This window comes from Chiloscyllium punctatum, chromosome 10, assembly GCF_047496795.1.
Source record: "Chiloscyllium punctatum isolate Juve2018m chromosome 10, sChiPun1.3, whole genome shotgun sequence".
Classification (NCBI taxonomy): Eukaryota; Metazoa; Chordata; class Chondrichthyes; order Orectolobiformes; family Hemiscylliidae; genus Chiloscyllium; species Chiloscyllium punctatum.
In genome coordinates, this window is record NC_092748.1 from 31342911 (window position 1) to 31360131 (window position 17221).

A 17221-nucleotide genomic window follows, 5' to 3' on the forward strand; every position below is an offset into this window, starting at 1 on the left:
GCTGAACAAAGAAACCTTGGAGTGCATGTTCATAGCTCCTTGACATGGAGTCACAGGTAGATAGGATAGTGAAGAAGGACCTTCATGCTTTCCTTTATTAGTCAGACTATTGAGTACAGGAGTTGGGAGGTCATGTTGCGGCTGTACAGGACATTGATTCGGCAACTGTTGGAATATTGCATGCAATTCTGGTCTCCTTCCTATTGGAAAGATGTTGTGAAACTTGAAAGGGTTCAGAAACAATTTACAAGGATGTTACCGGGGTTGGAAGATTTGAGCTATAGGTAGAGACTGAACAGGCTGGGGCTGTTTTCCCTGGAGCATCGGAGGCTGAGGGGTGACATCACAGAGATTTATAAATACATAAGGGGTATGGATAGGATAAATAGACAATGTCTCATCCCTGGGGTGGGGAAAAGATATAAAAGAGACCTCGGGGCAACCTTTTCACGCAGAAGGTGGTATGTGTACGGAATGAGCTGCCAGAGGAAGTGGTGGAGGATAGTACAATTGCAACATTTAAAAGGCATCTGAATGGGTATATGGATAGGAAGGGTTTGGAGGGATATAGGCTGGGTACTGGCAGGTTGGACTAGATTGGGTTGGGATATTTGGTCGGCATGGACAAGTTAGACCAAAGGATCTGTTTCTGTGCTGTACATCTCTATGACTCTGAGTATATGAATGAGAAAGGTTTGGAGGGATATGGGACAGGAGCAGGCAGATGGAACTAATTTAGTTTGGCATTTTAATTGACTGGTTGGACCAAAGGGTCTGTCTCCGTGCTGATTGACTCTACGACACAAGAGAATTCCAGGTACATTTGAAATCCAGCCATCCATGAGAAACATCCAGCCATCCATGAGAAACTTGCACCACCATACTTTTCAACTTTCACGATAGTTCAAACTCTTGATGAACAGAAAGTGACCTTTAGGAATGATTTGGAGATGCCGGTGTTGGACTGGGATGCACGAAGCTAAAAATCAGACAACACCAGATTATAGTCCAATTAGTTAATTTGGAAGCACTAGCTTTCACAACCACCTGATGAAGGAGCAGCGCTCCAAAATCTAGTGCTTCCAAATAAACCTGTTAGACTATAACCTGGTATTGTGTGATTTTTAGCCTTTAGAAGTGATTTTTGCAGCAAGCAAATGTTACTCTGCTTTTGTATTCACTCGTTCTCAAAGTTTGGAATGATGCTTTTCAGAGGTCCCCTGCTTCAGTTACTCAATGAAGATCTCATTGAAAAATGTATTTTCACTATACTAAAGGATTCCCACTGGCTTATAAAGGCATTGGAATCTCTTTCGTGTGACTGTAGTGTGTTTATTAATGATCGTGGTGGAGAAATGGGTTTCAATGGGAAGCATCACAATCATGGCCACAAAACTAGGCAGTCATCTGAATGACCCCATGCCCACTTGGTAAATTAGCTTAATGGTTATGTCAATAGTCAAAAGATTCAAATATATGAGCTGAGATAATTAAATTCAATGAACAAATTAATCTGGGAACAAAAAAACCCAATATCTGTAATAATGACCACGTAACTAGCATTGGTTGTAAAAATTCAAATACGTAATGTCCTCGTCTATCCTTACCAAAATATAGAAATATGGTAGATACTTAATTGCGCTCTGAAATGGTCAAGCAAGCTACTCAAATCATTTAAAAGGCAATTAGGGATGGATTATAAATATTGACATTGCCAGTGACATCATGGTTGAATAAGTTAAGAATGTGAATAGAAATCCAAGTATAAAAGTATCTGTTATTAGTAAAAGAAACGGTGAAATAATTACAACCAAAAGCAGAGTGTGCTGAATAAACACGGCATGTCTGCCACCATCTGTAGAAGGAAAACAGAGCTAATGTCTTGAATTCAATGACCCTTCTTTAGAATGATGACAATCACTCTCCAACAATGAACACGGGAACAGGGCACCAGTTAGCCTTGACTTTGCTCCAGTATCCAATGAAATCAGCCATACTTCTATCCTTGCCCCATTTCTCCTAATACCTTTGCTTATTAAATATCTCCTTTAAAAATTATCTTTGGTCCAACATCACCTGGAACTTGCAGAAGATAATTTCAAACATCTTGCAGCTATTTTGGGTATGGAGGTACATTCTAAATTCATTCATGGAAGTCTGAGACACAGAATTTATAGCAAAAGATTATAGTGTCATGCAACTGAAACTATATCACTTCAGCTGCATGACACTAATCTTTTGCTATTAATTCTGCAGCTTATGATCCTGCTCCACAGTCACCTGAAGGAGCAGCGCTCTGAAAGATAGTGCTTCCAAATAAACTTGATGGACTACAGCCTGATGTTGTGTGATTTTTAACTTTGTCCACCCCAGTCCAACACCAGCACCTCCACATCATTTAAAAGAAGAACAGTGAAACTGGCTTTGAGCAACTCGGAGGAAAACCGATGAATCAATTGAATGAAGATGTTCCACTGTATGAACCAGTCAGATCATTGATGCAACTGGAACTTTTCAGCCTATGTTTAAACAAACTGGATCATACACTCACAGACTCTACTATTATTCTCCACATTTAACATGCTTAAATGGAAACAGTAATTTATATAACATCTAAATCAAAGTCATAGAAATTGTTGGCCTCGTTACCTGTTACTGGGCAAAATTCTGAGGCCCGAGTCTGGCTGAGGAGCAGATATGCTCGAGACATGACTTGAAAATCGACGACGCCCTCTACTACTGCTAGCCAAATATGCTTCCTGTTCACTAACAACGCTAGGCATGCTTACGGTGTCATCTGCAGGGTAGAAAGGAAAACCCATTTAGATAGCTTTCTTTTCCTAATCAAATAGCAATGCTGTGATCCACACATGAATGACAACATTAAAAAGTACTAAAGCTGGCATGAAACATGCTGGAACCCCCATTAATAGCAGGTTAAGCAATACTTCTGTGCTGAGGCTATAGAAGTTGTAAAACTAGTTTTTACAATTCTTGCATTTTAAAAGTATGAAAGCTTAAATTGCCTTTGTGTGCACTTGGCTTGTGTCAATCTGGTGACAAAATAAGTTGACAACTGTCATAAGTGGGTACTTTTGTGCAAAATATTCATTTTTCAGTTACGGACAGTGCAGATCATAAAAGTCAATGAGCTTTTAGTCCTCCAATCAAAAGGGAAGGTCACTCATTCAAGATGGGGATCAGAGAAAAAATTCTGTCCCCAGAAGCAATTTTAGCTCGGAATCTATAGGAACTTTTCAGTTGTACCCAAATAAGGAGCTCCCACTAGAAGCTTTTTCCATTCTTAAATTCAGTCCGTCCTCCCCACACAGATTACCCAGAACACACCATTTCCTGTTTAACACAAACCTTTGTTAATGCAACTCTGTATTCAGCTACAATAAGTTACGCAAACATGACATCCAATGTTGTTACCAACCTTCTTATGGAATGCAGATGCTGTTATTTCAATATTTGCACTATGTCGCAATATTGTCTCAAGACAAAATGTAATGAAAGCTGAAATGCAAATTTGGTACTTGTAGCACTGCTTTACTGAACAATAAATAAACACCATTACCACATACACCAACACCATGTATTATCTACTATAACCTTGACAAAAGAAAGAAAAACACATGTAGTTCACAGAAAAACTTCTAGCAGAAATTACTGACCAATGATCAACAGTAGATACTTCATATTCTCCCACTAACTCCAAGTTGCTAAAAATAAGTCTCACCATGGCCCCAAAGTCACATAATCTTTTAGCCATTGGGTAAAACCCCCCCCAAAAAAGCTATATCTTTAGTTATCTACTTGGTAGAATGAGATTAAAATAGAGAATGAGTAGAGAGAAAACTGGAAAAGCAGAATACTGCTCACTGCACCGTCCCATATGACTACATCAATATGGTCCAGCAGAAAGCTTACCTGCCACAAAGTTCGATGTCTTTTTGCCACGTTATCGAGTGAATCAGTGGGTAGATTTGGAAAGCAGTATTGACATAATGGCCAATATCTATTGCTGAAACCAATAGTACTAGAAAATCTTAATTATCGGTTATCTTGTTATAGAACCTATGTGTATATTGGCTGGTGTGTTTCCCACATTACAACAGTGATTACAGTTCCAATGTAATTTGTTCACTGTAAAACATGTTTGTATGTCCTGATGTCATGAACCAGACAATATCACACATATGACCTCAAGTCTTTCTTTATAGACAGTATCAGCTATGACCGAGATCTATGTATTAAGTCAATTTGTACTCTATGGTCCATGACTGGATGAATAGAAAAGAACTTGCCTCTAAATGTATTGGTGCTAAACAAATAGAAAACTGATTATACTCTTTAGTAAACAGTGCCCCCCCCTGCCCCCAATTTACCATGAGTCAGAAGTATTAAAACATTAAAGTAAGAGTCTAATGCTTGTTGTATGAGTGTTTTGTAAAAGTGGACAGGTCCAGAATCGATTTGCTCTGTGATACACTTGTAACTCACAATGATAATAGACAGAATGAACGAGTGTAAATTAAAGGATGCACTTGTATGTATTGGATTAGGTTTTGGCTGACCTTTTACACTGCTGAATAAATGCTGGAGCTTCACCTAATTTATCACTTCTGAAATTGACCTCTGACCTCTCAAAACATTTCATTGATGAACTTATCCTCACCAAATAGCATCATTAGCAGAAATCCATGCCTCGGTCATTCACTTTCCAGCTACTGGGGGAGAGAGTCACCTTGTGTAGTTGTGCAACAAATGTCACATTTCACCTGTCACTTGTTATGGCCACCATACATTCAATTCCAATACAGTCAAGGTTATAGGTTAGCTCAACAGAGTGACAGCAACACTGGGGGCTCAATTCCCACACTGGTTGAGGTTATTATTATGAAGGTCGCACCTTGTCAACCTCTCATGTCATCTGAGGGGTGGTGACCCTCAGGTTAAACCACCATTGGTTGTCTCTAATAAGAGAGCAGCCCTATGGCCCCATAGGACCAATATGATTTTACCTTCTGGTCAATACAGAGCACAATGGGAACAATTGACTCATTGAAACTACCCATTTTATGTGTCTGCTCAAGATTTACACCAAGGACTATATATATTAAGGGCAAACATGGTGGGATGATTTCCTGACTTGGCAATTCCCCCCTCAGTTTAAATCCACCACTCCTCCCTTTGGTGACATAGAGTTTTCAGTCCTCACTGTGAGGGAGGAACATTAGGAGAAATGGTATGAGGCTGTAGGCTCGAGTCAGGCCAATCTACTCTGAGAGCAAGTCACAGTGGGAGAAAAGCTGCTTGGCCCTCCGGGACGTTTTCCCAGTTGCAATATTACTAGGTATTCTTCCTCTCCCCTCACACCCTTATCTATTCATGCCCTTTCCATGCCAGTTGATGTTCCCACACAGCTACTCATACTGTCCTGTACCACTGAATGTGAACTCATTCAGCGTCTACCATGGGTAGACCTCAGTAGCCAAGGGGAGATGAAATAAACTAACAATTAAAGAAAGTTTCCACACTATACACCTGATGGGGACAAAGCTCCCATTCACAAAGCCCAATCAAACCATTTAAATCTCAGGTGATCAATTTCTCAAAATATAAACTTCCATTTCAGCCCAATTATGAATTCAGAACCTCCTGCTGAGATAATTGTCGGTTTTGAAACTTAGACAAGCTGTTTAATGACATGAGGATACAAGACTTGGTGGGGCAGTAGGCAGTGAGCAGGATACAGGTAGATTACAGGTAGATATAGACAGACTAGTCAGATAGACTGCTAAATGACAAATGGATTTCAATTCAGATAAATATGAGGAGACATATTTGGCAGGAGGGACAAGGCATGGGAGTACATTAAAAACAGTAAAACCCTGGGAACCACTGAGGATCAGAGGGACCTTGGTGTACATGTACACCAGTCCAAGAGAAAGGACTTCAGATGCTGGAGATCAGAGTCAAAGAGTGCTGGACAAGCATAGCAGGTCAGGCAGCATCCAAAGAGCAGGAGAATCGACATTCTGGACATAAGCCCTTCACCAGGAAAATCAACATTTCAGGCATAAGCCCTTCATCAGGACTGTACATCACTCTCTCAAATTAGCAGATCAGATAGATAAAGTGTTTAAGGAAACATATGGGATTATTGCCTTTACTAGCTAAGGCAGAGAATTTAAGATCAGGGAGGCAATGCAAGAACTGTGTAAAACATTCATTAGTGCGCAGGTAGAGTATTGTGTACAGTTCTGGAATCCACATTAAGGGCTGGAGAGTTTTAGGTACGAAGAGAGATGGGACAGACTGGTATTGTTTTCCATAGAGCAGAGGACATTGAGACGGGACATGATTAAGATATATAAAATTATTAGTGCAATAGACAGGCAGAAACATTTTTACTTTGACACAGGGATCAACAGTCAGGGACATGGATTTAAGTTAAGGGACTGGAGGTTTCGAGACACTGTGAGGAAAAACTTTTTCATCCAGAATGTGGTGAGAATCTGGACGGTGGTGAGAATCTAAGTGTAGTAGATGCAGAAATCCTCATAACATACAAGAAGTATTTAGATGTGCACTTGCAATGCCCAGGCATGCAAGGCTATGGGTCAAGTGCTGGAAAACAGGATTAGAATAGTTAGGGGTTGTTTTTACCTGTGACAAACTCGATGGGTCAAAGGGTCTTTTTCTGTGCTGTAGACCTTTATGACTTTATGACACAATACTAGCCTTTTGTGAAATCAAACACTGCATTAACAGATGCCTGTCAATGTAAGCAATCCAGCAGAGGATTTTTTTAAAACAATCACTGACAACATCAGCTAGTACTTTTCTACAACCTAAAAAAGAGACAAAAAGAACTTGAGATCATGATTTTAGCAGACTTTATCTCCCTTTCAAGAGTGTTTGTGTCTCCATAAATTTGTGACTTCCACACTGCATTTTAGCACCCAACACTGAGTACAACATAGTCTTGTTAAGATCAGGAATCCCCCTGTGTTATTCATGCACCATTTCATTTCTTCTACTGGCAAAAATAGGGCGTCAAAAATAGGGGCAGGACTTCCACAAACTGAGACACTTAGCATTTTTAAAAATCAGCAGATTCTTCTCAACCCTCTGAAAATCCAGTCCTAATTCTCACAACAAGCAATGAGCAACATTTTAGGTCAATTACCACAACATGTCAGACATCACACCTCAGACTAACCTGCACATTACGTCTCGAGACTTTATATGGACACGTAGAATGTTACAGCGCAGTATAGGGCCTTTGGCCCTCGATATTGCATCGGCCCTGTGAAATTAATCTGATGCCCATCTAACCTACACCATTATTATTCATATGTATGTCCAGTACCCATTTAAATGCCCTTAATGTTGGCAACTATTACTGTTGCAGGCAGGCTGTTCCATGCCCCTACTATGCTGAGTAAAGAAACTAAGCCTGATATCTGTCTGAAATCTATTACCCCTTAATTTAAAGCTAATTCCCCTCGTGTTAGACTTCACCATCTGGGGAAGAAGGCTCTCACTGTCCACCCTATCTAACCCTCTGATTATCTTATACGTCTCGATTAAGTCACCTGTCAACCTTGTCTCCAACGAAAACAGCCTCAGTCCCTCAACCTTTCCTTGTAAGATCTTCCTTCCATACGAGGCAACATCTTATTAAATCTCCTCTGAACCCTTTCCAAAGCTTCCACATCCTTCCTATAATGCGGTGACCAGAACTGCACGCAATACTCCAGGTGCGGCCTTACCAGTGTCTTGTACAGCTGAAGCATGACCTCATGGCTCCAAAACTCAATCTCCCTACCAATGAATGCCAAAACACCTTCTTACAACCCTGTCAACCTGGGTGGCAATTTTCAGGGATTTATGCACTTGGACACTGAAATCTCTGTTCATCTGCACTACCAAGAATTTTATCATTAGCCCAGTACTCTGCATTCCTGTTATTTCTTCTAAAGTGAACTACCTCACACTTTCCCGTATTAAACTCCATTTGCCACTTCTCAGCCCAGCTTTGCATCTTATCTATGTCCCTCTGTAACCCACAACATCCTTCAGCACTATCCACAACTCTGCCAAATTTACTAACACATCCTTCGACGCCCACCTCCAGATCATTTATGAAAATGACAAACAGCAGTGGCCCCAAAAGAGATCCTTGTGTCACACCACTGGTAACTCAGCTCCAGGATCAACATTTCCCATCAACCACCACCCTCTGTCTTCTTTCAGCTAGCCAATTTCTGACCCAAACCGCTAAATCACCTTCAATCCCGAAACTTCTTATTTTGTGCAATAGCCTATTGTGTAGAACCTTATCAAATGCCTTACTGAAGTCCATATACACTTTCAACCAACTGTTTTGTCACCTTCTCGAAGAACTCAATATGGATTGTGAGGCACGACCTACCCTTCACAAAACGGTGTTGACGATCCTTTATCAAATTATTCCTTTCCAGATGATTATAAATTCTATCTCTTATAACCTTTTCCAACACCTTACCCACAACCAAAGGAAGGCTCACTGGCCTATAATTACCAGGGTTGTCCCGATTCCACTTCTGAAACAGGGGAACAACATTTGCTACCCTCTAGTCTTCTGGCGCTACTCGTATCGACAATGATGACAAACATCGAAGCCAAAGGCTCTGCAATCTCCTCCCTGGCTTCCCAGAGAATCCGAGGATAAATCCCATCCAGCACCCGGGTCTTTTGTATTTTCAGATCTTCCAAAATTGCTAAACCTCCTCTTTGTCAGCCTCAATCCCATCTAATCTTGTACCTGTATCTCCGTATTCTCACTAACATTGCCCTTTTCCAGTGTGAATACTGATGAAAAATATGAATTAAGCACTTCCCCTGTGTCCACAGATTCTACACACAACTTTCCACTACTATCTTTGATTGGCCCTAATCTTATTGGCCCCTGCAACCGCAAGAAATGCAAAACTTGTACCCACACCTCCCCCCTTACATCCCTCCAAGGCCCCAAGGGATCCTTCCATATCCGCCACAAATTCAGCTGCACCTCCACACACATCATTTATTGCATCCGCTGCACCCGATGTGACCTCCTCTATATCGGGGAGACAGGCCGCCTACTTGCGGAACGTTTCAGAGAACACCTCTGGGACACCCGGCCCAATCAACCCAACCACCCCGTGGCTCAACACTTCAACTCCCCCTACCACTCCACCAAGGACATGCAGGTCCTTGGACTCCTCCATCGCCAGACCATGGCAACACGATGGTTGGAGGAAGAGCGCCTCATCTTCCAATCCTCCAACCACAAGGGATGAACTCAGATTTCTCTAGTTTCCTCATTTCCCCTCCCCCCACCTTGTCTCAGTCAAATCCTAGAACTCAGCACCGCCTTCCTAACCTGCAATCTTCTTCCTGACCTCTCCGCCCCCACCGCCACTCCAGCCTATCACCCTCACCTTGACCTCCTTCCACCTATAGCATTTCCAACGCCCCTCCCCCAAGTCCCTCCTCCCTACCTTTTATCTTAGCCTGCTGGACACACTTTCCTCATTTCTGAAGAAGGGCTCATGCCCGAAACGTCGATTCTCCTGCTCCTTGGATGCTGCCTGATCTGCTGCGCTTTTTCAGCAACACATTTTCAGCCCTAATCTTAGTCTAGTCACTCTTTAGGGTTTTTCTTGATCCTATCGGCCAACAACTTCTCATGTCTCCTACTGGCTCTTCTTCTTTATTTGCACTGGTTTAGATTTCTGATTTATATGCAAACAGGTTTTTTTTTAACAATACACATTGCTGACTGAATTTTTTGTCTAGAATTTTCAAGTAAAGAACAGCTTGCTCCAAATCAAATTTGTAGCTTTTAGTGTTAGTCGTCATGCTCCTTATGTGCAAGGTTGGACGGAAATTTTAATCAGGTTTGGTTGAAATTCTGAAAGTTGTTGAAAAGAATTACACGGGCAAAGAATTTATTGATTGGAAATATTGCAGAATACAGAGGTGCATTCAACCTTCTAACAGGCACCATTTGAAGACAATTTAACTTAGACCTCATGTTGCATTAAATACAGAAACAGCATCTCATGCTATTTTTCATAGCCGAAAGGGATCGCGATTGTTGAAATGAAAGAAGTGCAAATGATGATCAGACTGTCATGTTCAATCTAATAAAAGCAAATATCATGCAAATTGAATTGAAGCAGTTAATGACAAATGCTCACTTTCACCATCCTCCTCATCAGTCCTGCTTAGTGTGTCCTGAGAGGCCTGATGAGAAGGTTGGCTGTCCTGCTCCCACACAGTGCCTGTCCCCGTGTTTGAACGAGACATGGTGGCCAGACTCAAGCGGTAAGCTGATGTGGAGGTTCCCACAGTGCTGATGGAAGGTTTGCCTTGGTATGCTGCAAAGATATAATGAACAAGTTATGTGAGACAAATATGGCAATGCAAGATTCTGATTAGAGTCTTAGTACTTTCATCAACTGCAAGGCAGTAACAGGAGTATTGTACAAAATAAAAGATCAGAAAATAGTAGCAAATTTCATGGGAGAACTCTCGACCATTTCTATTCTCACTATATAGATGAGCGAGTTGACAATGGGAAATGTCTACAGTTTGTATCGAGGGATGATGGGGGACTTCTAGCTAGAAAGAAATCCCAGTAGCACAAAAATGATTTTAGTCTAAACATTAGCTTTTGTTGATACTTGTTTCATGTGGGCAGGTTTATTCGGTCCCGTGATAAGAAATAGATACATGCTGTGACAGCTCATCTTGCTTACTTCCTAATCAGAAAGCATTCTAATAGCAAAAGTGCAGAAATCAATGGCTTGAACTGTGCTACTCAATGGAGAGAGGAGACAATTCATAGGGTGACAAAATTTAATGACACGCTGAGGGAAAAGGACGTGTACTTAAATGCAAAACTCGATATATTGGTGATACTCCTCGGTGCCTTCACGTTAATGCTTGAAAGTTTAGAATATTCTTCTTGTCTAACCAGAAATGTATTCATTGAAATTATTTATCATTTAACAACTGTCATTTCGAAATTTAAGTTATGCTATTGTTATTTTATATTTGTGTACAGAGTATCAAACATTCATACATTGATTTTTCTATTTTTGTAAACTTTTAAGGGGTACTAATCTTTTTTAGACTTTCATTGGAAAATTCATCTACAATAACACAGATCAATGCAAACTAGACATATGGGGTCAATTCTGCAGTCTTGTTACAGTGCTGAGAACACTACTCTCTGCCTATCATGTGCTTTACATGTCCAAATTTTTAAAGTCAAGCCAAATAAATTATTGTGAAACCCTGTGCGTGTTTGTGTGTTCTATTCCTATCCTATTGACCAATGTTGGAAGTTGGATTTTTCGAATAATTGAAAGGTTGATGGGAAAAGTTAATGGGATGTAGGCACTTAAAGGCAAGTGATTGCATGGGATTGGGTGGGTTGGGTGGGTGGGTGGGGGTGGGGGGGAAGGTTGGTGGTCAGGGGGTAACAGAGCAAAAAGACATGCCAGCCAAGCTTAATGCTGTGCATGATATCTGCATGATCTAGAAACAGATGAAATAGACAATGGCTTATCTTATGGAATTAGCAAAGCATGATTCCCCGCAGAACCAGTATCACATACATGCCCCTATATTCCATGCCACAAATGTTATCCACCAACCAGTTCCACATTGAGTGCTCAGCTATGTTAAGCCTTCACTCAACCTTACAGATCTTTCATTGCATTCAGACATTCTCACACTTCAGCTCAGTATATACTCTCAAACTGAAACTTACAATTGAAAAGACTTTACAGCATACCCATCTTCCAACAACTTAGCACATTAAGCTTTGTAACATAGACATGATAATTCAGGATAGGACTTTAGTCTGTTAATACTGAATTTAGCAGTGGCTTTTGGTCTTTGAGAACTATTATAGTAGAGTGATATTAGGCAATGCTCTTACATTATGTCTGAGAGCAGGTCACAGTGACAGGCTATGGTGACTGACACATCAATCAATTGCTTGATACAGACATAAGCAGCACATTCATTAATATTATGGTGGTGGATGGACACGGGCTTTACGGTTGAGAACCAACCACTGATCTAGCTGTCCAAGTGTTATAAGCTGGTTACAGCTGGCAGAGCTCAGCAACTGGCTCTTTGCTGGTTTTCTACAATCTGAGGCAGTCATTAACAGTCACTAGCAGGTAAGTTTGCTAAGGTCTACGGATACACTGGTGTCTGCTGACCATTCTGCCATGCTTTCTACCTTTCAACCATGTTGGCGAAGCACTCTACAATGCAGTTTTATCTTATGCAACAAATAGTAATCATCAAACTGACGAGCCTTTGATGAAGCTAAGGTAAGTAAATTTCAAGACTCCAAGTTTAGCAGATCATTAAATTACAATACATTAGAACACAAATACTAGGCCAATTCATCCAATTCCAAGACCGTCCGGTGCCCATGTTGCAACTACTCTGCTAACACGTTACCGCAGAATTGGCCCCAGTGTACACATGTGGAAAAATGCATCCTTCAAAAAGGCATTCTCTGATTAATTCAACCTAAGGAGACAAACACGGTTACATTACCACAGTGTTGCTAAATATCCTCAGTCTTAGGCAGCCCAACCAGAGATTGATTTAAGTGACAAATTTAGGATGCATGTACACTGTGATTGTACTGTGAGAACATATTTTCTTTGTGTGGTAATCTACAGTGAAAGAAACTTACTTGCTTAGACTACCATTACCTGATCCACTGTGCACAGCCTCCTTCAGGATTTTTAATTCACTGTGAAACTCAGCAACTAGTGAGCTCTTGCAGAGTGGTCTCGGAATGAACCGGCGCTCGAGCTGGTCCACAATGTGATGTCTTGCAGTCATTTCTTCATGATTTTCTGCTGGTTGACTTAACAGCTGGAAGGATTCCACAGAGGAAGAAAAATATAAACATCTTTGCTGAGGAACTTCTAGGAGTCTTTCCTAGTTAAGTGTTACATTTCTAACCTTTCTGCAGCTCTTGTTGAAGAATAGCTATTCTCAATTCAGGTGCAAGCAGATGATTTTAAACTCTGACAAAGTTCCTGCAATTTGCCACAGACTTGTACAAGCTCACTGAGCTTTCAGTTATTTCTCTTTACCTCGAAAGAATGCTGTAGTTTGAATTTAAAATCCTGGATGTAAAACCCTAGAAAGAAGGGTGCATTACAGTTTCCTCAGCTGCTGATTTCATAAGAAGGGCCACAAACAAACTTATTTGACTCACTAAACATCGAAATTTAGCTCTTGGCAAAGCCAACATTTGCACCGAGAGCTTGCGATTTTGCAGGTAAAAAGGTACCGACAGCTAAAGATTTTAGCACCATCTAGCTGCATTTCTAACCTTGCAGTGGTTGAGGGAGCACATTTGTTCAATCATATGTAAAGATGTGATAACGGAAGCAGTCCAAGGAGGAGCAGAGAGCTGAGGCAAAGGATATCAGATACTAAAGGATTGAACAGATCCTGTTTGAGCAGATTCAGCTTCAAATGACTGCAATATTGGGAACACGTAGGCATCACAGAATTACAGGGCAAAATACCAGCCAACAGGTAGCAAGAGGTCAGGTCTGAAACAATCACCATACAATAATCCGGTCAAGGGTCACCTTGGTTTGACTGGAGTTTCTATTTATTTTATTCATCTTGGTACATTTTGATTGAAATCAATGCAACTGCTACTAAGGTCATAAAATTTTAAACATATTTTACATTCAGCAAAACTGAACCTTCCAGAACTACAGCAACATATTAAGAATATTGGGTTGGAAATCAGGCCCATGCACAAAATTAAGTCTCTCTTCCAGCCATGAATTAATCATAGTTGGCAGTTTTGTTAACTGCACTTATATGCAGACCTACAAGTAGCTATACAAATTAAACTGGCTCTTTAGCTTAAATTAACTTAAAAATATACATAGAAAATTTAAATTATGGCTTTTGCTTTTAGTGATAAATAAACAGACTAATGTTTCTCAATACAATTGATTAGTTTTATACATATTTACTTTACATGCAAATTTTAATAATTTAAAATCATGTTATTCAGAAGTGGAAAATCTACACTTTTTGCAAAAAGTGCATTTTTATGATAAACCAATTTTCAACAGTTTTCTTTAAATTCTAGCAATTTTTGAAGATAGATGGAAACTTCTTTCAGCAAATCTTTTAAACAATGAATCATGATTTTAAATACTGCACAATTTGCATTGGATTGTGGCAAGGTTTGTACTCACCAAAATGCAAATAAGTTTGTGATACTCAGAGGAAAAAAATACCTTTCAAAATGGATACAAATTTTGCAGCAATGTACAACTCGGTCTAAAGTTGAAATTCATTTGCCTCTGTGTATGTTTATAACAATAATGATTGAAAACTTTGCAGAACATCCACAAATTAAATGGATTCTGTAGCTAACAAGCTGAGGCAAATTTAAGACTTCTTTTTCGCAAAATGGATTTTTAAATGTTCCAAACTTTTCTTTACCTTACATTGGATAAAAGGGCGCAGAAGAATGAAGATAGGGATTCTTGTTCTCACGATAAAGTCAATGAAATCCCACATCGCCAGACCCCCAACTTTCCGCAGTGCCATTTCTTTAACTTGCAAACTAAGTTTGTACCATTGACTACCCAAATGACGCTCAAAGCAGACAAGGATCACCTTTAATGCTAAAAGGCAAAGGAAGATTGCAAGTAGAGAGAAAAATAGCAAGTAAATAATATGGTTATTACAGATTTAATTTTGTCTAACATACTTTGACACTAAATTAAATAAATAAACAGAAACAACTACTTCACTTACGAAAAGCAGCTAGAAAAGTGACAAAATTCAGAAACATCAACCTTTTTCCCTACATCAGAACTCCTGTGACAATGCTTAGACTATGTGGTAATGCACCTAACAATGGCCAAGTGAGTACTTTTATGTTGGCCTCTCTAAATTCTAAACAGATCCATTTTCTTGAATACAACTAAGTGCTTTATACACAACAACTCAGTATTATTTACACTACAGAAATGGGGGATTAAATTGGATATTTCCAAAATCTGGAGTAATAATTACTCAATGAATGACAAGACACCAGGAAATTCAGAGGAACAGAGGGATCTTGGGGTACTTGTCCATAGATCCCTGAAGTAGCAGGATAGGTTAACAGGGTAGCTGATAAGGCATATGGGAAAGTGGCTGTTATCAGTTGTGACATAGATTATACAAGTAGGGAGGTTATGTTGCAGTTATACAGAACTTTGGTTAAACCACAGTGTGCAGTTATGGTCATCACACTATAGGAAGGATGTGATTGAACTGGAGGAGGGGCAGAAGAGATTTCAGCAGGATGTTGCCTGGGATGGAGAATTTCAGCTATGAAGAGATGTTGGATAAGTTTGGGTTGTTTTCTTTGGAGCAGAAAAGGTTGGGGGTCGGGGGTGGCACGTGATAGATGTGTAAAGGATTATGAGGGAGCATAGAACAAAGAACAATACAGCACAGGAACAGGCTCTTCAGCCCACATTTTCTGTGCTGATCACGACACCATTCTAAACTAATCCCATTTACTTATACATAGTCCATTTCCCTCTATTCCCCACCTGGTTCTGGTACGTTGTCAATGTTAAATACCAACAATCTATCATATACTTCCTATTTATCAATTTGGAATCCTTATAGTAACAGAGTTACCCTCTTTGTGACCATGGTCTGTGTGTCATTCACCTTTTCGGTAAAGACAAATGTAAAAAATTTAATTTTGTACCTCAGCTATATCCCTTTGTCTCTATGACCAATTATACCTTTTGGTTCCAAATCAGCCCTATTCCTCCTTTTAGCATCTTTTTTTACTATTTATATGACAATGACTTTGGAATTCCCCATTTTGTTAGCCATCAGTCTTTTCTGACAATTCCTCTTTGCTTCTCTAATATGCTTTTCCTCCACCCTCTGAACCTTCAGCATTCTTCTTGCTTCTTTGTATCTTTGTATATTTGTGACCTAGCCTCTGGTAAAACACACATTTTCTTCTTTAATTTCTAACTTCTTGTTCTGCCAGGGATTCTATATTTGTTTGTCCTTACTTTCCCCTTTAAAGCAGTACTGTTTGACTGTGCCTGAACCATTACATTTTTAAATGTAGCACTTTACGCATCTTTGTTGCCTGCCAAGCTTTGGTCCCAGCCTCTTTGGCCCAGCTCCATCTTCCACCACTGAAGATTGCTCTTCCCCAGTTAATAATTCTTATTCTGGATTGCCTATTGCCCCTTTCCATCAGCATCTTAAATCTTCTGATACAATGATCACTGTCTCCTAAATAATCCCCCATTGTCATTTGATCTTCTTGATTCACCTCATTTTCAAAAACCAGATCCAATAATGCATTGTTTCCAGTGAGACTGGACACATCTTCCATCCTACAGTATGTTAACAGGCCTTTTGGCCCAACAAGTCCACGCCGACCCTCCAAAGAATAACCCGCCCTATATTTACCGCTAACAATGCAACTAACACTATGGGCAATTTATCACAGCCAATTCACCTGACCTGTACATCTTCTGGATTGTGGGAGGAAACTGGAGCAAATGGAGAAAACCCATGCAGACACTGGGAGAATGTGCAAACTCCACACAGACCATCACCCGAGGCTGGAATCAAACCCGGGTCCCTGCCGCTGTGAGGCAGCAGTGCTAGTCACTGAGCCACAATGCCACCACAACACTGTGCTGTTGGAACTTTTCCTGAACACATTCCAGGAACACTTGCCCCCTCTCAGCCATTGTTCAGTCCATACAAAGTCAAACAAAGTCCCCATTCTATAATATTTGCATTTCTTTACAATTTCCCTGCAGATTTGTTCTTCTACATCCTTCCCACTAATTGCCCACCTATAGTTTAGACCAAGCATTTTTGTTCCTTAGCTGTAGCCAAATTTGCATTACAGCGTCCTTTTTCACCAGCACTGTAATGGTTTCACCAATACCAATACTGGTATTCACTCTACCTTTCCAATTTTCATGAAACCTTGGACTCAGGAATTTTACCACCCAGTCTACCCTCCCTTGGATCATAACCCATCACCACAACATATTTCCACAAGGTAATTTGGGCCCTTAACTTCCCATTCAGATACTGTACAAGCAAAAACTTCATGTCT

General features: G+C 40.2%; 1 protein-coding gene across 7 annotated transcripts in view; it reads right to left on the reverse strand.

Annotated features, from left to right (window-relative positions):
- Positions 1–17221, reverse strand: part of unc80 (unc-80 homolog (C. elegans)) — a 277657-nt gene that overhangs the window by 18398 nt on the left and 242038 nt on the right. For all 7 annotated transcript variants that reach the window (XM_072578775.1, XM_072578771.1, XM_072578772.1 and 4 more), the window contains 4 exons: positions 14560–14744; positions 12786–12951; positions 10239–10418; positions 2650–2797 (listed from right to left, as the gene is read on the reverse strand). In XM_072578775.1, coding sequence (XP_072434876.1) covers positions 2650–2797; positions 10239–10418; positions 12786–12951; positions 14560–14744 — 679 coding nt within the window. The remainder of the gene's footprint in view (positions 1–2649; positions 2798–10238; positions 10419–12785; positions 12952–14559; positions 14745–17221) is intronic.